Source organism: Mesoplodon densirostris, chromosome 14 (assembly GCF_025265405.1).
Source record: "Mesoplodon densirostris isolate mMesDen1 chromosome 14, mMesDen1 primary haplotype, whole genome shotgun sequence".
In the NCBI taxonomy this organism is placed as follows: domain Eukaryota; kingdom Metazoa; phylum Chordata; class Mammalia; order Artiodactyla; family Ziphiidae; genus Mesoplodon; species Mesoplodon densirostris.
The window spans coordinates 7,533,544-7,554,036 of NC_082674.1; the positions used below are offsets into that span (position 1 = coordinate 7,533,544).

At 52.9% G+C, this 20,493-nt stretch overlaps 2 protein-coding genes across 3 annotated transcripts in view; both read left to right on the forward strand.

The window, feature by feature from the left end:
• Nucleotides 1-1,844: 1,844 nt before the first annotated feature.
• Nucleotides 1,845-20,493, forward strand: part of RRM2 (ribonucleotide reductase regulatory subunit M2) — a 75,925-nt gene continuing 57,276 nt past the window's right edge. The window contains exon 1 of the mRNA XM_060117015.1: nt 1,845-1,849. The gene's annotated coding sequence lies outside the window, so the exon portion shown is untranslated. The remainder of the gene's footprint in view (nt 1,850-20,493) is intronic.
• On the forward strand, nt 11,150-19,253 carry KLF11 (KLF transcription factor 11). 2 transcript variants are annotated; one of them, XM_060117152.1, is made up of 4 exons: nt 11,150-11,261; nt 12,848-13,117; nt 14,378-15,341; nt 18,673-19,253. In XM_060117152.1, exons 1-4 carry the CDS (start codon nt 11,220-11,222, stop codon nt 18,951-18,953), a joined length of 1,557 nt encoding a protein of 518 aa, XP_059973135.1. In that variant the 5' UTR covers nt 11,150-11,219; the 3' UTR covers nt 18,954-19,253. The 2 variants fall into 2 exon arrangements, with proteins under 2 accessions (XP_059973135.1, XP_059973136.1); XM_060117153.1 differs by lacking the exon at nt 11,150-11,261 and adding an exon at nt 11,845-12,540.

A 20,493-nucleotide genomic window follows, 5' to 3' on the forward strand; every position in this document is an offset into this window, starting at 1 on the left:
CAGGCCGGCGCGCTGCACGTAGTCCGGAAGTGGGAGTGCGAGGAAGGTCCTGGAGGGCGGCTGGCGTGATGAGTGAGGACTTCCTGCTGAGGCTCACTTCCCTGGGGGTTAACCCCTGCATGAGCCAGTCAAAGCGGCTTCCCACACCAGAGAGGATTGGGAAATGATGCTGCTGATGAATACGGGCAAGAGAAGATGGAGTGCATTTGCCAAAGAAGAGGAATTTGAGTCTTTCTCCCGGACCCTTGGCCAGCCTGTAGGGCTTCCATCTTGGTAGACGCCTGATGAGGGGCCACGAACTTCAGAATGATTCCTGGCAGGCTCTGCATTTTTTGGGTTGGTATATATGCTGGAATGGGGGTACAAGCTAAAACTGCATCCCAGGGACTTGTGGTACCTAGCTAATAGCAGACAGCACGGCCAACTCAGGCAAGGGCTGAGGAGGGACTTCCTGGTGAGAAGGCTAATGCTCTATACGAGAATGGGCTGCCAAGTGCAGTCACACAGTCTGGAGGCCTGTGATACTGTGGGTCCTGGGAGGAACTGCCCAAGGCTGTGGAGACGGTGTGGCCCTGAGCCCCCAGAATCTCAGGACTGGCCCTGGGGCCCCAGCAGCCAGCATACCCTCGGCAGGAATCACTCCGCACCCCTGATGGATTTCTGCCCTTTCTGGCTTGGGTGCATCTCAAGTTGGGGAGCTCGTCCCTTGCAGGGCGTCCCTGCATGTATCACAATCCTAATACATATTCCCATTCACTCTTGGTGTACAGGGAGAAAACACGGCCAGTCCCAGAGCTGGCTGCAGAGCTATTCTTGGAGGAGAAGCACCTACGCGTGGGTCACTGGTTGTGGAGAGAGAGTCCCCAAAGCCTGACCACTCTGGGTGGGGGGTGGGACAGAGTTAACGGAGTGGGGTTGAGGGAGCCGGGGACGAGAGAAGAGGGGGGCATGGCACGTGGAGAACACTCCCTGGACGACAGAGGACTTGGGCTTTTGTAACACGGATGATCCGTTTCATGTTGTCATTGTTTATCCCCCCTCCTTCAGCGTGACCTTCACTCAAGTCCTCCCCACACTTGGCCGTGATGGACAAGGGCTTGTCCAAGGGGAGTCTGTGCCCAAGAGATGAGAAGAGGAGGAGAAATTGGTACAAACAGGTCTCAGAGCCAGAGGTGCCTGGGAGAGATGGAGCCCCCGGGGGATCCCTGGTGATACTGGAAGGGATGCAGATTTCCAGCTGGATGAGGGTTGCACATGGGCCCTTGAAGCTATTTTAGCTGAGTCATAAGGAACAGGAGGGCTCAGGAGCACTGAGGGTCTGGGAACAGCCATGGAACAGTACTGGGAACAGTACTGTGGATGGAGATTGCTGATGGGGCAAATCAGTTGTCGGTCTCCCTAAGAATTGGGGTGTCAGCTCTGCGTGGTGCATCCCCTTTCCTGGAAAACCAGGTTCCTCAGCGTGGTTGACAGAGGCCCCCCGCAGCGGCCCCCGCCTTCCTCCAGCCTCCCAGGACTCCCTCCCTCTCGGATCCAGCCACACTCACAGTTCCCCAAAACTCCATGCTTTCACCTCCGGCCCACTTGGCAGGTATGTACTGCTCCCTTACCTACATGTGCACAGGTGCACACACACCTGTGCTATCTGGAAAACTTGCTCTGATTCATCTCTTACAGTGAATTATTTAAAAAATTTTTTCTTACTTTGTAATAATTTTAGATTTACTGAGAACCTGCAGATAGTACAGAGAGTTCCGGCACGCCCTCCACCCAGCTTCCGCTAAGGTTAGCATCTTACATAACCGTGGTTCATTTGTCAGAACTAAGAAATCAACATCGGGAGAACACTACAGACTAAACCGCAGACTTTATTCCGATTTCACCGGTTTTCCCACAAACGCCCTTTCATTACTTCCGGATCCCATCCTGGATTTCGTGGTGCATTTAGTCCTCGTGTCCCTCTAGTCTCCTCCGATCTGTGATGGTTCCCCAGTCTCTCCTTGACCCTTTTTGAAGGGTCCTGGTGAAGCATTTTGTAGAGCATCTTTCAATCTGGGTTTGTCTGAAGATGCTCACGGTTAGACTGGGGTTGTGGAATCAAGGAAAGAATGACACACACGGGAAGATGCGCCCAAGCCAGAAAGGGCAGAAATCCATCAGGGGCGCGGAGTGAGGGTATGCTAGCTTCTGGGGCCCCAGGGCCAGTCCTGAGATTCTGGGGGCTCGCCTCACCTAAGGGGCCTGTAATGTCAATACGACTTATCACAGTGAGGTTGGCCCCCATCACCTGATCATGTCCGCCCGCTCTCTCCACTGTGAAGTTTCTACTGCCCTTTCCATACTGTATGTGTTCGAAGTGAGTCACTACATCCAGTTCATACTCTGGGGGAGAAGATTTAAGCTCCAATCCCTGGAGGGGGTTATCTCTGCTTGTCATTTGGGATTCTTCTTGGGGGAGAATTGTCTATTCTCTCCCATTTGCTTACTGACAATGCATTTTAATGACCTCCGCTTTAAGATCTTCATCAGGTCTCCTCCTTCCAGCTGAGCTAAGTGGCTAAGACAGCCCCCCACCCCCGGTATTTCCACGGCCTGCTGTGCTTTCCTCTCTCATTGCACTTACTAAACTATACCGTTATCACTGCTTTCCTTGTGAGCCTCCCTATCACTGGACCGCTTTCTTAGTCATCATTTATGAGTAGCTATGCGGCAGGCACCTGTGAGTATTTGTGTAAGCATCATCTCATTTAATCCCCACGACATTCCTGTAAGTAGATGTTTTTACCATCCCCATTTTACAGAAGAGGAAACTGGGGCTCAGAGAGGCTAAGCAACCGGCCTAAGGTCACACAGATAGTGAGCAGAGTCCGTGAGGACAGGAACCGTGTCACACCTATCTCTCCCTGGTGGCTGGCACAGCGCCGGGCTTCATCATCAACTTGCTTGCCTTGCAACAGAAAGAGCAAAAGCCGGAGCTGCTGTTGTCCACACCCGCTTGGGGGAGCTAAGCACAGGGGCCAGGTCCTGCTGGCTTCCTGCCCCAAGTCTCCGCGAGGCCCCCCGGGTGGCGGCACCAGCAGAGGCGTCGCTCCTGGCAAGGAGGTGCCCACCTCTCAGCGTCCCTGCCCGGCAGGAGGGAGAGAGCAGGGCAGGGAAGATGGCCCTCAAGTCGTGAGCCCGAGCAAACTACCTCTCTCAGAGCCCACGATGGGGTGGCAGCCTAGCGAGTGACCCGAGGGACCCAGCGGGGATCCATGAGTGACATGGAGCCGGAAGAGTGTCCGGGCAGGGGCTCCGGACAAATCAGGGCACGAGGCATTTTCTAAACTCATCCTGGCTAAGCAGTTCACTCATTTCTTGGCCCAATCAACACGGGCCTGCTCTGAGGTCAGAGCTCCCAGTTGAGGGTAGAGACAGAAAGGTAAATAAACAAATGCTAAATATAGCAAATGTCACTGTAGAGATGCCGCATGGGGACACCGAGGGGGGAGGGGCACTGACTGCACCTGGGGCGGGGGCTCCACGGGGAAGATGAGGGGCTTCAGGGCAGAGAGGGAGCCGGGGAGCAAGAGCCACCGCCCAGGAGCCCCTGGTACACGGGAAGCAGCGGGCAGCGGGACCAGCCCACCCGAGGGAAGAGGGGAGATGCCCCCTGGTTCTTCTGTGCTCAGCTCTGAGCTGGGAGCTGGTATCTCCTTCGAGGGTTTAAAATCCATTCCTATGCTGAGTCAGGCCAGCTTGGGACCACCGAGGTAGTGCAGCCCAATCAAGGCTCGGCCTGGCGCTCCCCCGAGGGCAGGCGTGAGGAGCTGGCATCCCGGCAGGTCCCAGCTCAGGCCTTGCAGGGCCCGTGCAAGTCCCCCTGTGAGATGCTCCTCCACCGGCCACTCTGCCAAGCCTCGAGCTGCCGCCCCGCTGGCCCTGCTGCCCGCCTGGGCTGGTGCCAGCACCACACTGGGTCACTGGGGAAGCCGGGCTGGCAGCACATTCAGGTACAGGCCACTGGCCAGGCAGACAGCCTGGGCGGCCGCGTGGACACTTGGAAGGCTGCCCGCCTAGGCCAGCAGGTACTTTGTGCTGTTGCCCAACACTGCACTGGCCTCTGAGGGCTTCCTTCTGGGGCTGTTCTCAGGACAGTGGCCCTGGGGTGTCCTCCAGGGGGCCTCATATGTGGTGGAGGGCACTGAGCCCGTAGGCGTGAGTTCTGGTCGTTTGAGAGCGATTTGGATGAGTCGTTCCCCTTCTCCGGGTCTGTTTCTCTTCCCACAAAATGAGGAGGGCGGACTAGATGAGTGCTTCTCGCAGCTTGCTCCCTGGGCCAGTGGCAGCAAGGACATCTGGGAACGTGTTAGAAATGAAAACTCTCTGACCCCACTGGAGACCTGCTGTATCAGGCCTGCCGGGCTGGACCTAGCAGTCGGTTTGGACGCAGCCTCCAGGGGATTCTGATGCTGCTCAAGTGTGAGAACCGCTGGACTGGCTGCTCTCACCCCAGGTCTCTCCCCAGGCTTATTTCCATCTATCGGGCACCTGCTGCCTAGGCACAGGTGAATGAGGTGTGTCGTCAACACTGAAACGTCACTTCCGCTCCCTGGACGGCTACCTCCCACTTGTCCCTTAACACCAGCTCCAATGACATCTCCTGCAAAAATGGTCCCAGGCGGCCCTCCCGCCAGCTCCACAGGCTCTGCCTGAGTCAGGTCCCCTCTGTTCCCCCCCAACCTGCGCCTCCAGTGTGGCCGCTGTGGACAGTACACTCCCTCGTTTGTAGGCCAGTCTCTCCTGCCGAATGGTGGGACCAAAGGGGAGGGGCTGGTCTGGTCCCTCCATGGTCCCCTAGCACCAAGCACACAGCAGGGCTCTCCTTCCCCACAGCACCACAGGCTCTCCTGCCCAGGCTCTCAAGGCCCCACTGAGCACCCATCCCCTCCGAGAAGCCTCCAAGGGCCCACTACGCCCACGGCCGCAGCCCGGAGCTTTCCTTTGGCAAATGTTGCAAGTTGGAGGCCCCTCTACCCCGGGCCTGGGGACCTGACATACACACAGCCCGGTTCTCCCTCTTAGAAGGTCTGAAGATGCAATACACAGAGAGGTCGTGCCCTGGCCTGGGGACACACAGAGAGAAGGCAGAGCACAGCAGCCACAAGGCAGCCGCAGCCACCATGAAGTTGTGTGTGTGTGTGTGTGTCTCTGTGTGTGTGTCTCTCTCTGTGTGTGTGTGTGTAGAGGGAGGAGCTGACCTTCCCCCTTTTGTCTCGTGGGAGCTGCCCAGGCCCCCGCCCCCACCCAGGTCCACTCACAGGACTCACATGTGCTCTTTAGTGCCTGTTTTCCAGGAGGAGATGGTTGGGAGAAAGACGCACTGGATGTGGGTCTGAGAGATGGAGCCTGGCTCCCCCTGTGCCAGCCAGGGCTGCTTCATCTCTCTAGTCCTCAGTTACTACCTCATTTTACAGATGAAGAAACTGAGGGTGTTAGGAGTGACGGATGCCTGCTGTCAGGTTGGTGGATCAATCATCCAACAGGGGGGTTGGTGGGTCAGTGATTCATTAATCCATCCACTAATCAATCATTGATTAGGTTGTTTAGTCAACCAGCCTGCCGGTCAGGCAGCTAGTCAGTTTACACCATGTTCCGGTCCTTGTGTGGCTTCCAGACAGTGAGCTCAGCCCAGCGAAAGAGAAAAGCAGGAAGGATGGGCCGGACCCAGGCCTTGCCAGCAGCCAGCGCTCCCCTCCCAAGTCAGCTCTCCCTGGCCCTCCCACCCACCCTGGCAGCAGTCAGGGCAGGGAAGGCAGCCTCTAGACTCGCTTTGTTCCTCTTGGCTCCACAGCTGGGCTCTGGCCAAAGGCTGAAATACTCAAGAGCTGGCAAAGCCCGGGCTGGCCAGTGTGCAACCCAGAGAGGGGATGCTGAGGGTCAGAAAAAAGAGTCTGCCTGCCCGCTGTGGGTCCTTGCCTCTTGGCAGCTGCCAGGCCCAAGGCAGAGTGAACTGGAGTCATGCCAACCATCTGTTTCTGACTAGGCCTTGAAATCAACTCCTCCAAGTTCAACATGGAAAGGGGACGACCCTTGTAGAACCACGGTTATCCAAGATGGAATGTGGACCTCCGAAAACATCTAGTACAGAGATTCCCAGATTTGGGCATTTCACTGACCATAAAATTTCAGGACACGTTTGAGGGGCTGCCACAGGGTTGCCAATGCTTTGTTCTCACAACTTAGAGTATGATGTACCATCTGCTATCACCATCGCTTCCTAAAAGACGTGACACTGTAACAAGAAAAAATTAGGAGGATTCAATCTCTGAGTAAATGATAGCCCTTAAACTGTGCTTAACTATAGGAAGAAATGTATTCTTTGCCCTTATTTTTCTCATTCATAACAAAACCTTGAAAGCTAACTTGATCACAATTCACGACTGATTATTTTGCAGGTCAGGAAACAGGCTCAAAGATGACGAAGAGACCCGCCCAGGTGATCCAGCACTTTAATACCAGGAGCTCGGACACCAGCCCAATACTCCGTCCAGGGTCCCTCCAGCATCCTAACTGGGTCCTCGGTGCAGTGGGCAACTGCTGTCACTCTCCCTGGCCGAGTCCTTGACACGTTTCCCGCTGAGTCTGTTCCAAACCTTCCTCATCTCACCAGGGCCCCCTCCCCAGCAGATGGCTCCTAACGTCCCCAAGAAGGTAAATCACAGGTCATCACCCTGGCCGTCTCTCCTCTGCATCCCAGAATCTTCCTGACTCCCCAGCCACCTTCTCTTCCTTCCCCTGTTCTCCGATGAAGCAGGTCCTTCCTCCTGCCCAGGGCCGGCTTCCCTGTTGTGCTCTCCCAGCCCTCCCTCCCCTGACACCACTCCCCAACCTCCTTCCCTTCCCTCTCCCTCTTGCGTCACTCGTTTTCCTCCTCTGAGCCCTTCACTTCAGCATACAAACATGCTCAAGTTCCTGCACTGTCATTTAAAATTCCTTCAAAGTTCACAGAAACCGAAATCATGATGGCTTTCAAATACATGAAAAACTCTCAAGGAAACTCCACCAAGGAAATGCAATCTACTGTTATGAGTTCTCATTTTTTCCACTGAGCTTGGTAGAGGTCAAAAATTCCAGATGGTTCAGTATTAGTGAAGGGAGAGGGGACTGGCTTTGCAGTTCACTGTTCATGGGGTAAATGGACACAAAAGCATGTTTGGACGGCACTTTGACAATTTTCCTCAATTAAAAATGCACATACCCACATATCAGAATTTTCATAGCAGCTTTACTCGTAACAGCCCCAGACTGGAAAGTCCTGATGTCCATCGACAGGAGACTAGATGGACACACTGTGCTGTATTTTACATCAACAAGAATAAATGATCTTCAACTACACGCAACTCCATGGCAGACCCAACAGAGAGCAAACCATATGATTTGTTTGGAGTGGGCTTCTAGGATTCTGCTAATACTCTGTTTCTTGATCTCCATGCTGGTGACACAAGCGTGTTTGCCTTGTGAAAATTCACCAAGTTGTACACCTAAGTTTTTGCACTTCCCTATATCTATGCTATACTTCGATAAAATTTATCAAAAGGGAAAAAAAGGGGGCTTCCCTGGTGGTGCAGTGGTTGAGTCCACCTGCCGATGCAGGGGACACGGGTTCGTGCCCTGGTCCAGGAAGATGCCACATGCCGTGGAGCGGCTGGGCCCGTGAGCCATGGCCACTGAGCCTGCGCGTCCAGAGCCTGTGCTCCTCAACGGGAGAGGCCACAACAGTGAGAGGCCCGCGTACCGCATAAATAAATAAATAAATAAATAAATAAATAAATAAATAAATAAATAAAAGGGAAAAAACGGGAAAAGAAATGCAAGAGCATTTCCAGCAATTCCAATTCTAGGAAGTAATCTTGTAGTGATTTTTGCATGTGGGCAAACAATGAATGGACATGATGTCCTGGCAAACTGCAAACAGCCTAAATACCCCAGTGATTTAAGCAGGAGTGGTTAAATAAAGTACAACACGTCCATATAACAGAATAGTATTTAACCGTGATAAATCATGAGGGTGACCTTTTTGCATTGATTTGCAACAGGCTCCAAGACATGTTGTGAAATCAGCAAGCAAGATGCGGAAGGTGCACAGAACACTACGTTCTGTGTAAAAGTATTTTTTCCATATACACAGACTCTCTGGGAGGACCCATGAGAACATGGTGGCAGTCTAGCTGGGGGCATCATGCTCTACTTTATCCAGGAGTTATCTGTGTCGAGGCCCAGTCTGCCTGCTGGACCGTGCTCTGCCTGAGGGTCTGTGGGGCCTGGTGCCAACGAGGGCCTTGGTGATGGCTCTGCATCAATGACTTGTAACTGTCTTCAGTTTATAAACATGTCAATATCCACTGACTATAGGCAGGACCAGCATCTGGGGTTTGGCAGCAACCACAGACTGGTGTGTGTGTGTGTGTGTATGTGTGTGTGTGTGTGTGTGTGTGTGTGTGTGTGTGTGTGTGTGTGTGTGTGTGTGTGTGACAGAGAGAGACAGAGATAGACAGAGAGAGACAGAGAGAGGCAGGGGGTGGAAGAAAGGCTTCGTGGAGAAGCGGTATCTGGGTAGAGGTGGGGAAGAAGAGAGCAGGGACAAGCATAAGCGAAGACCTGTCTCTCTGTCACATGGACGGATGTAGGAAGGGTAGGGCCTTTCGCTTGAAGAGCCCCAAGCCAGCCTGCTGCCCAAGTTTCCAGGTATTCCTGCTGTCCAGGGAGAAGAAACTGAGCTGGAAGTGAGAGAAGCTTGTGCTCCAGACTCCTGGAGAGTCAATGCCACCTCCTATTCTGCAGAGACATAGCCAGCCACATGGCCTGGCCACATTGGCAGAGCTGGGATTTGCATCCGGGTGTGACTCCAAAACCCTGCACTTAGCACTTGGCTGAGTCGTCCTGCTGTCTGGGGGTCAGGAAGGGCTTCGCTGAGGAGTCACACTGCAGTCTTACAGAGTAAAAGTGGAGAAGGGTTGTGGTGTTCCACACAGAAGGAACGCCACGTACAAAGCAGAAGACAGTGATCTGACCTGATGTGGGCGGCACAGGGTTCTGTATGGAGGCAATGGGGGCAGGAGGGAAAGGGATTTGGGGAACTGGTCGGAATGATGCAGGAAGCACTGGCTGGGGCCTGGTTATGCAGACTCATGGATTCCCACGTACGGAGTAAGCAGTCCCATAGCTGTTTGGATTCCAAACTGAGGGTTTGATTATGGGTTTGGTACCATCTCTACTTCTAGAAGATCACTGTGGCAGTGAGATGAGGCACAGATTACAGGTGATGAAGCAAGAGGTAGAGAGACCCGTTGGGAAGCAGCGGAATAATTCAGGTGAGAGAAGATGGTGGCTTGGACCAGAGCAGGAGTAGGTGATGGAGAGAAGTTAAGAGTTTGAGAGAGATTTAGGAAGAACACAAAGTAATTGGCAGAAGGAAGCAAGTGCAGGAAAAGGAAGGGTCAAAGGTGACTCTCATAGATTCCGGGGTGAAGGAATGAGGTATCTGGTGGTGCCCTTCCGGAGGTGAGAAACCCGGATCGGGGTAGAATGGAAGTTCAGTGTCAAGGACATTGAAGTAGAGGGGTCTGCAGCATGTCCAAGTGGGTAGGCCAGATGGTGTTGGCCTTCATTCGCTCATTCAACCAGTGGTTACTGTGTACTTGCAGCGAGCCAGGCACTGGGGGTTCACAGTGAATTAGACAAGGTCCCTAACCTTGGGAGGGCTCCTTCTGGTGGAGAGACAATTAACAAATAACTGAAGAACCAGAAGTTACAGGCCATGAAAGGTACTGCGAAGGATCTGAAGAAGATGAAATGGAGAGAAGCTGCAGGTCAGCCTATGCTCCCTCTGCCCAACAGAGCAGGCCTGTTGAGGAACAAGTTGGCCAGAGCCCTGGGTCCCACCTGCTTCCTTATCAGTTTAAGGGGGAGGGCCTGATGCTCTGACGGCCTGTTCCTTGGGCCCAGGGCTTCTCTTGCTCAGAGCCAATCCCCACAGTGCAGGGGGGATTTTACCTGCTCTTAGCTTTTAGGGTCAAGGCTTCCTCACTGTGGCCTCTGCACCGTGCGCTGTGCCAACCCATATCCAAACCCAGCAGGTGTGGGCCACGTGGATGGGTGAAGGGCTGTCTCGTGCCTCGCTGCAGGTTGTGAGGGTACACATAAACACAGCCTGCACTTCAGGAACTTGGAGCTGCAGAACTGGATAAACCGCACCCTGAGAAACAGGCGAAGTACTGGGGGAATAAAAGGTGTCCTAGGCATCTCTCTCATTCAGGCCTGAGGACTTCCCAGAGGGGGTGACGCTTACTCCTGGTCTGGGAAGAATGGGTTTCACCAGGTGCCTCTCGGGTGGGCACCCGTCTTGCCCCCCACCCCCACTGAGCTAAGCGGAAACTGCAGCGCAGAGCTGCCTGGGGACCGGGGTCAGCGGCAGACACAGGCCTAGAAGCTCGGGCTCTGGGTGCCTGCGGTAAGGCGCAGATGCAGGCGATGTCACCTGGGGCTAGCCAGCTTTCTAAACTCTTCCAGGTCAGGGATGCACTCCTAAGAGCGACGGTAGATTAATACCAATTAAAAAACAAGAAAGCAAAATCTGGGTTGAGGTCTCCAGGTGGGCCGCCTCTGCTGGACGGATTCACTTCACGGGGACCTGCGCTCCGGGAGGCTGCGGGCGGTGGCCCCTTTAAGCGTAATCCTCCTCCCAGCCAGCCCAACACGCTCGCGGAGTTCCCCGGCCACAGCTGCGCGGTCGCCGCCGCTGTCGCCGCCGCCGCGACCTTTCCCCTACTTTCCAGGGCCTCAGGCTCCGCCCCCCCGCCGCCACCAAAATACATGCCGCATCCCGCCCTGCCCGATCACGCCGCTGCCAGGCTCTGATCACGCGGCTCCCCGCGGCACCCATTGGCCGGCGGCGCACGGGCTACGCGCGCATTGGCTGGCGCCCGCCAGGCCCCGCCCCATCGGGGCGCGGTGTATTTTGGTTTGCCTCCGCGCTCCGCCCCTGCGGCCGCTCCCTCCCCGGCCGCCCCGCCCCTCCGCACGGCGAGGGCCGCACCAGGGCAGAGCCGCGCGGGCGGGCGGAGGCGCACGCCGGCCGCTGGAGCTCCGGATCGCCGCCGCCCGCCGTGCACGTGCGGCAGCTGCCGTACTGAACTCCCGCCGCGCGGCCGCTTTGTTGCCTCCCGGCCGCCGGCACCATGCACACGCCGGCCTCCGCGGGCTCGGGCGACGCACGCGCGGTGAGTGGCCGCCCATTGGAGCGAGGGGCGAGGCGGGGACGCGCTGCCAATGCGGGCCCAGGGCGCGGAGGAGGCCAGGGGCGCGCGGGGCATCATCGCGCGCGCACCGCTAGGAGCTCGGGAGCCGAGAGGGGCGGTGGCCGCACGAGGCCGCCCCGGGAGGGGCGGGAAGTGGGCGTGTGCCTCGCGCTGCTCTCTGCGCAGCTTTGTCTACCGCTCCCGCAGCGGCCCCGCCCCTCCGGCTTCAGGTGCGGGTCTATTTCTAGCCATGACGTCACCAGGCCCTGTGAGGAGGTGGCCTTTGGGCGGGGCGCGGCTGGCGGGAACGCGGCACGCGGGCGGGGGGGGCGGGGCGCCGACGGAGGGGCAAGGACTGTGGGAACGCGGCACACGGGCGGTGGAAATGGTGAGGGGGCGGGGCAAAAGCTGGCGGGAAGGTGGGGGCGGGGCAAGGGCTGTGGGAACGTGGGGGCGGGGAAAGGGGCGGGGCAAAGGCCGGCGGGAAGGCTGCACGGGGCGGGGGGCGGGGCCCGGCGCCTCAACCCTGGCGGGCTCCAGTCGGGGCCTGAGGGCCGCGAGGAGTTCGCCGGTTGGACCTGGGACCTAGTCGAGCCGTGCGGACTTCTGAGAGGCCGAGAGAGAGGTGTGGGAGCCCCGCGCCGCCCTGTCCCTGCCCGCCTGTGGGCCAAGCAGGCGGTAGCCCGCACGTCTGTGACTTCACAGTTCGTTCCGAGGCCCGGGCTGCGGGCAGAAGTGGGGCTAGAGCGGCGTTTGTAAAGGCGGCGGCGTTGCCTGTGTGCTTTGGGGGACACCTGGGCAGGACAGGTTGGATGTTTAGGCAAACTGAGTGGAAGTGTGTATCTTAGTAGATGTAAAATTTCTCTGCGAAGAGGTCAGTTAGTTTCAGTCGCTTCCCGCCCCGCTCTTGCTTGACAAGAGACGGTCTGCTGCGCTGGAAAATCCTCGGGGCCCGGGCTAGTGGCACATATTACATTTTCTTCCTCTCCCCGCGCTGGCCTTGTGGCGTGAATCGGTGCCCCTGGGTGTGGGGACCGGGGCTGAGCCAGCGCAGGCTCTCCCGCCCAGGGCTCTGCTGAGTGACGGCCTCACCGGTGTGGAGCCTCCGGGGTTGTCGCAGATGCGTCTGTGGGGACGCTCTGGTGGCTTCGCCGACTCAGAAGGGCTGCGCTCTCATCTCACCCAACCTCAGCCATCAGTGTGTTTTCTTCCTCCCCCGGGGACAGTTTGGTACTAGCCACTGCAGCTCACACCTCTGGAAGTAAGTGTTATTAATCATTTCCCGAAGGAGAACACTAGCTTAATAACCTTTGTTAACAGGATTTTTCGTGGAAGCCGCTGGCGGACCGAGTCCATTCCTCCTCCTACCCCCACCCCACCCCCACCCCCCGCTGGCTCGGAGCTAGTGGTCCTCATCGCTCGGCCGCCGGCATCCTTCCCTGGAAGCCAGAGCGCGTGCGCGTGCTGCCGGGGGGCGGGGCGGGCTTCTGGTGTGCGCGTCCTCGTGCTGTCCCGGTGCCCCTCCCTGTGTTTCCAGGGACTCAGCCGCCGTGTTGTGTTGACTTTAGGTTGACATCATGGACATATGCGAGTCAATCCTGGAGAGGAATCGGCACGACAGCGAGAGGTCTACGTGCAGCATCTTGGAGCAGAACGACATGGAAGCTGTCGAGGCTCTTGTTTGCATGAGCTCCTGGGGTCAGAGATCCCAGAAAGGGGATCTGTTAAAGATAAGACCCCTCACACCTGTCTCTGACTCTGGGGATGTTTCCACCATTGTGCACGTGGACGCAGCCACACCCGAGTTACCAAAGGACTTCCATTCTTTATCAACTCTGGTAAGAGGATGGGGAGAGGAGCGATTTGTGCAATGGCTGGAGTACCTTCAGTAAACATGCTGAAGAGCTCTTGGGGAGATGCCCCTGATGCTGGCAAGCAAGTTCATACCCTCCCCTGTATGGGTCCTAAGGGTGAAAACTTCTTTTATCTCTTGAAAATATGCTTTCCATTGACTGATCGTAGCTTGCAGCCACGGGGTGAAAATGTCCATAGGCTGAAACGTACAGATTGATGGGAGAAAGCAAAATGTACTCATTTCTCTGGGCAACTGAGGGTGGAGGCTTAGGTTCCCCCAGATACCTCAGGCCAGGGTCAGGATCAGCTGCCACAGCTGTGCTTTGGCACCAGACAGCCTTTGTTAGCTGGGTTGAGACCCTGGCCTCTGCCACCCTGTGACAGCCAGCTTCTTTCTTGGGTGAGTTGGGTGCAGTCAAGCACTGGTTTTGGTTTTGGTTTTCTTAACTTGCTACAGCTCTGAAGTTACTGGGAAAAACTGCTTCTCAACTTGGAGAAGTCGAGAGCTGTCAATTGCTAACAAAACTGAAAATTATAATCTAATTGTCCTGGGCTGGAAGCCTGCCCTGGAAGGAGAGTGTGGAAAACCGACTTGGAGAGGATGAGAAGGGACTTGTGGATAGTGGAGAGGGTGGTACAGGTAGTGGGCCTGGCTGCCCGGAGCACGTCTCCGCGTTGGGGTCGTCCACTGAGAGGCTGAAGATAAGTGGGAGTGGCGGGGGCGGTGTTACAGAGGCTCGCTGTAGGCAGGACCCCTGGTTAGAGCAGGGCCTTTTACAGATCATTCTGACAGGTTTTACCTCGCATCCAGTAGGCACAGGATACGTGTGTGATTGATTGGATACGTGTGTGTTAAATGATTACCACCGAGATTTTTTAAAAAAAAATTGAGAATCTAAAATTATTGTGTAAAGCTTTCATCTTGAGTATAAGTTTGATTTCTCATTTGTAGCCCTAATATGCAAATTGTTCATTTCAGTAGCTGTGCGAGGCCAGGAATGGCACTGGCGTCCTTATAACCGAGCAAATGGATGGGTTTGAGAGAGGTCGGGAAAGGGGGAGAAAGCGAGAAGGGTCTCATGCAGCTTTTATATCCACTGGGTGTGATTGTGAGCAGACTTTGACCAGTCTGTTCTAGAGACTTCTTTGTAAAGACCTTGGGGACAACATGATCAAACTAAGTTCCTTAAAATTTAACCAAAACAACCTTTTCACACAGTACTTTTTTCTTTTTTCTTTTTAAGTGCATGACTCCTCCTCAGAGCCCTGACCTCCTGGAGCCATCAACAGGGACAGTTGTTCCTTCCCAAGTAACTGATTCCAAAGCACCCATGGTCGTGGCTGTCCCCCCAACCTCTACTGGGGCAGCTGGAGTGCTGAGCAGGAGGGCAGAGAGGGCCCTGCCTGGTTTGAAGCCAGAGCTGCTGGAGCCAGCTGTCACCCCTCACTGCAGGGCCACGGTGACAAGTGTCATTTGCCACACTGCGGGGAGTCCTGCTTCTGCGCACGTTCCTACCACCCAGACTCAAGCACACCAACTTTCAGCCAACGCGGAAGGAGAAGCGCAGTTTTGGGGGCATGTTGAAGCTGTGCAGGACACACACCTCACAGACAGTGTGCTCAGCGTTAACTCAACGTCCTGTCAGCCTTGTTTGCACAAATCCAGTGGCCTGAGCCCCACCGACAAAGGCCAGCAGGCAGGGTGGCCCATTGCAATTCAGACCTGCTCACCAAAGAATTATGAAAATGACTTGCCAAGGAAAGCCACCCCTCTGATTTCTGTCCCCATTCCTAGTTCCCCTGTCCTTTGCCAAATGATCCCTGTGACTGGACAAAGTGGCATGTTATCGGCTTTTCTGAAGCCACCTCCCCAAGTGTCTGCAGGGACTGTCAAACCCATCTTACCCCACGCTGCTCCAGTGCCCCAGCCTGTGTTCGTGGGACCGTCTGTGCCTCAGGGAACTGTGATGTTGGTTCTGCCCCAGGGGGCCCTCCCGCAGCCTGCCACGTGTTCGTCGAGTGGAATGGCTGTTGGGAATACCAAGTTACTGCCCCTAGCCCCTGCTCCAGTGTTCATTGCATCCAATCAGAACTGCGCCCCTCAGGTAGACTTTTCCCGAAGGAGGAACTATGTTTGCAACTTCCCAGGCTGCCAGAAAACCTACTTCAAAAGTTCCCACCTCAAGGCTCATCTTCGCACTCACACAGGTGAGAACTGAAGCAGGTAGGGCATAGGGAATGTCGGATCCCGTGATCGGGAAACACACATCCAGCCGCCTTTGAGTGGGAGCGAAGCTGAGAACCACTGGAGAAGGTGGCCATCTTTCTTTGGTTCTGAAAAGCCTTCGTAGTCTTGGGGTGAACGTTAGTACAGCTGTCAGTGGTTTTCCTAGAACATGGTATCTGGTCACACCAGTAGCTAAAACGTAGTTCTGTGATTGTGAACCTGTGATTGAGAGGCTTTTAGGGTGAGGCTCACATTCCCCCTTTCTCTTCACATTGCAGTAGACATTGTTTCTTTGCGTTTTAGAAAGTGTCCATTCACGTTCAGTAAACATCAGTGTGACTTACTTATGGGGAAAGAGCTCTCCAAAGTAGGAAGAGTTTGAATTCTAGAATATTTGAGCTTTAAAGGAATATTGTTTTTCATTTTTGGAAATATGTAGTTCTAATTCAGAAGGACTCACAAAAGAAACTGACTATAATGACTTAATGATCTCTTTATTGTCCCATCAGCTCCATCCAGTAGAATTTTCGGCAGTGATGGAAATGTTCTCTGTCCATTAGGAGGGTAGCCGCTAGCCACACGCACTTGAAATGTGAACAGTGTGTCTGAGGAACCGAATTTTACGTTTTCATTAAGGCTGCATTTATATAGCTACATGGGGCTGGTGGCTACCAGGCTTAGCAGAGGTGTGAGGTTGCCTGGTAGGTAGAACTTCTGCTGTAGTTGATTAGGGCAGAATATGTCTCAGGTGGTCTGTGACACTCTTGTTCTTTGAGTTAGTGTCACTTGTTTTGTTTTCAGGGGTCCTGTGGTTAAATAGTCTGCTTGTTAAACTCACCTTTCAAAGGTTCACACACATATGTACATATAATAAGCCCAGTTAACAGGTCGCAGGTTCTGCAGTAAAGATGTGCTTCGTAAACTGTCTTGATCGTGGAACCCCAGATGTCGGCTAGTGGCCTGGGGGACAGCAGTGAATTGTGAAATACAGTTTAGGAAAGGCTGAATTGGAGGGAGTTGTCATAGTACTTTACATTGAAATGCTTTCCTGGTAGAGTGCTTTCTAATTAGCACATTAGAACTCCAATCTCCCACTTGCAGAATGAAGCCGCATCTGGAAGGCGGGCCTTACAGAAGGAGCCCTGCTGTCCTCCACACTGCGGAAGGGGCTGTGTGCTTCCGGGCTAAGGCCCCAAACCTGGCCTGTGAAGACCTTGCCTCTCTGCCTTTACCATCTCTCTCCAGTTCCACGTTTCTACCCGTCACCCTCTGCCCCCTGCCTGTCTCTGCTTACTGAAGACCCTTTAAGGGCCGTCCCAACGTTAGTTCTTGGAACTCTTTCCTGAACTCGCCTTCTTTATTTGACCCTGGTGGTTGGTTTTGTTTTTCACCTTATTCTTCCTTTGTATTTTTAGTTACTTACATACGTGTCTGATCTCACTGGATAGAGACTCTTGGTGTCTGTCCCAGGAGCCTGACGCTAGTCATTGGTGATGCAGGGTCGCTGTCATGGCTGTATCGGTGTGAACGGGCACCCCTAAGGGGCTTACTGACTTGGCAAGCCCTGCTTTTCACTGAGACTGCTGAGGTGAACTTCAGATCACATCCAAACACAGATTCCACATGTGGGGAAGCAGTGGAATGAGGTTTTACTGTTTATTCAGTCAGCTTCCTTTGGTAGGAAGATAAGGTGATCATACAAGCTCTTTTCAGGTTTCCCAAAGTACTTAAATATAAGTAACCATAAAGGTTCTGAAGAATCGGGGTTTCCCTGGTGGCGCAGTGGTTGAGAGTCTGCCTGCTAATGCGGGGGACGCGGGTTCGAGCCCTGCTCTGGGAGGATCCCACATGCTGCGGAACAACTGAGCCCGTGAGCCACAGCTGCTGAGCCTGCGCGTCTGGAGCCTGTGCTGCGCAGCAAGAGAGGCCGCGATAGTGAGAGGCCCGCGCTCGCCACAACTAGAGAAAGCCCTCGTATAGAAACGAAGACCCAACACAGCCAAAAATAAATAAATAAATAAATAAATAAATTTTACAAAGAGCAAGAAGGCTCTTGAAAGTAAATTAAAAAAACCGGTTCTGAAGAATCAAATTCTTGTGTTATTTCACAAACACTAAGTTGGAGTTTTCATAAGAAATAGAAACCTTGGCTAGGTTTACCTTAGATAAGATAGTTTTTCACTGTACCAACATGAAAATTTGTTCAATTAGGATAAGGTCGAGTGAGCAAAGGCTGCATTTTTGATATGCTGAAAGCATAGGGCACTTTTTTAGAAATCGCACGCCAAAGGGTGGTGGTTCTCTGTCCAGCATCTGGCCATCTGGTACGCTGCCAGCTCTGGTGGTAGTTTCCTGGAAGCAGGTAACCTTATGCTTTCAACATGGGGTCTTTGAAATCCATCACAGCATCACTGTGATAATGAATTTTCCTTTTAAATCAACTTTGAAAAACATCAGATATTTAGTTGATCTCTCTCCAACACTCATTCATTCAAAACCATTTATTCACCACCTGTCATACAAAGTGCTGTGCTGGGGGTTAAACTATACGTAGATGGATGAACTAGACAAGTCGTAAACCTTCGGGAAGGTAGGTCACGTGACAGCACGCAACAGCATTTAACAAATCCCTTCACAAGGTTGCACAAGCGGTCTATGGTCGTCACAACCTGGTCAAGATCAGGGCTTCAGGGTGCAGGAGAGGGAGCACTCCTGCTGGCTGGGAAGGCCCAGGAGGACTCTGGACAAGGGCTTTCCGCTCACCCCTGTACCTCCAGGAAGACAGTACGGGCAGGACACCTGCTGGGTGCTCTGAAACTTTGCGTGAAAGAAGCTTGAAGCCTGTAACAAGAAGGTAGCTGTTAGAATTCTAACCTGTTCTGCAGTTAACCTCTTTGTCAGTGTAATAACAAATATGAAGATGGAATTAATGATTCTGAGAAGTCTTGCAGGTCCTAGGAGGGATTTTTTTTTAGATGTGCAGCTTCCAGAGAGGGAAGGAGTCAATTCCTTTCAGGAATTTACCTCCTACCCCAAGTTCACAGTCAAAGATTTATTTTTATTTAAAAATATCTTTAGAAGGATTAGATTAGTTTGACGTCTTTGGGCCCTGACATAGTACATCTTAGGTGTGGAAGGAAGAAATGCATCTTGGACGATTTCTTGACTTCCAAATAACCTGATACCAGAATAATAGGGTATCACTTGCTTCTTAGGTTTTGATGAATACAGTTTTAAAACGACATGAACTAACCTGTCCAATAAGGTGCTGAGCGTTTATGTTTTTTTACTTTGTGTTTTCTTATCTCCCAGGAGAGAAGCCTTTCACCTGCAGCTGGGACGGCTGTGAGAAAAAATTCGCTCGTTCAGATGAACTCTCTCGCCACCGCAGAACTCACACTGGGGAGAAGAAGTTTGTATGCCCAGTGTGTGATCGGCGTTTCATGCGCAGCGACCACTTGACAAAGCATGCCCGGCGCCATATGACCACCAAGAAGATCCCTGGCTGGCAGGCGGATGTTGGCAAACTGAACAGAATTGCCTCAGCAGAGAACCCTGGGAGCCCGCTGGTGCGCCTGCCGGCCTCTGCATGAAAGGTCCTCCAGGGAATTGTGGATGGGAATTTTTCAAAGCCTTTTTTCAGGAATGGAAGTGATGGTTTTCTCTCCGAAAGAGATTGTCTTGAGGGCAAGGGGAGCTGGTTCTGATGAAAGTGTGTTAACTTGTCTTTTTTGGTGGGGAACCCTGTTCAATGTCTTTTGTAGTTTCAGAAGTTCTTTTAAGGAAAATGGAAGAAAATTTGATCATCTAAATCACCAGCATTCAAACAAACATTTCGGCAATAAATTTTACAAAATCTGGATTTTTTTACAACCTTCCTACTCCTGTTTTGAAGAAATGAGACAGGTTACTAATTTTTATACTGTTTTTTATAAAAAAATATATTGTTGGTTCTCAAATTACCAGTTTCTATATAGATGATTTTACAATCTTCTTTTCAATGTTTAACAACGTTTTTATAATAACCCTACTTTTAGTAAAGTTGGCACATTGTTCAGACAAAAAAACTTTACAATTTTGTAATCAGGCCTTTTAGATCTAAGAATTTTTTAGAATCAGAACTGGTTGAATAGGGGCCTCTTAAAGAAATGGGGGGGAAAAAACTTTGCAGTCAGCTTCTTCGTAACATTTTCAAGGGAGATTCCAGACAACCATTTCTTTAAGGCTGTAGCCCAAGGAATTAAAATTTTCGTTAAGTAGAACTTAGTCACCTGTGTCCATGGTGTGACTTGTGAAGAATGTACCCCAGAGATTAACTTAAAATACTCGGTAGATACCCGCTGAGCAGAGAGCTGCTGTAGGGTCTGAGTGTCCGTACTCTGCTGAGAGCAGACCATTCAGAGTCTCCTGTTTGTACCTCAAACCCCCAAAAAAGAAAATGTAAGCACTCAAACCCAGCTGCTTTGTCAGTTGTCAGTTTGACTTCTTTTGCTGTGGCCTTATCCAAGTGTTTTGTGGGTAGAGTAACTTCTTAGAGGAAAAGATGTCCTTAGTAGTTGGAGGAACTTTCCACCAAAGTAAAGCTTATGTGAGGTGAAGTGGACATGCATATGGTCCAGCTCCAGTGTTCTGATTGCTTTATTTATTAAGTATTAAGAATGATGGGGAATGCAAGTTACACTAAGCGGCAGTAATACTACCAAGCTGTCCTTTCATTCATTTTGTTGGAAGGAAATTGTTTTGATCAAACAGAAAATTACTTGGAATGGGGTGTTTTGCAGTCTGCCTAGAAAATAGACCATGGGCATCACTTTGAAGCAGTGAGCACAGGTCCTAGCATTACAGAGACTGCGCCCCAGTGTCCAGGTGTCCAGGAAGCTGCTGAGACTGCTTTTGTTGGGCAGCGTTGGGAATCCAGGCAAGAGAGTGCGTGTAAGGAACACGGCGATATTGCTCTGCCTTTGGAGCCTGGGAATGGTTTTTTTTTTTGTTTTTTTTTTTCTTTTTGCGGTATGTGGGCCTCTCACTGTTGTGGCCTATCCCGTTGCGGAGCACAGGCTCCGGACGCGCAGGCCCAGCGGCCATGGCTCACGGGCCCAGCCGCTCCGCGGCATATGGGATCCTCCCAGACCG

Coding starts and splice junctions, on each gene's coding strand:
- KLF11 (XM_060117152.1), top strand. CDS start 11,220: ATGCACACGCCGGCCTCCGCGGGCTCGGGCGACGCACGCGCG. Junction 13,118..14,377: donor TCCATTCTTTATCAACTCTG/GTAAGAGGATGG, acceptor TTTCTTTTTAAG/TGCATGACTCCTCCTCAGAG. Junction 15,342..18,672: donor TCATCTTCGCACTCACACAG/GTGAGAACTGAA, acceptor CTTATCTCCCAG/GAGAGAAGCCTTTCACCTGC.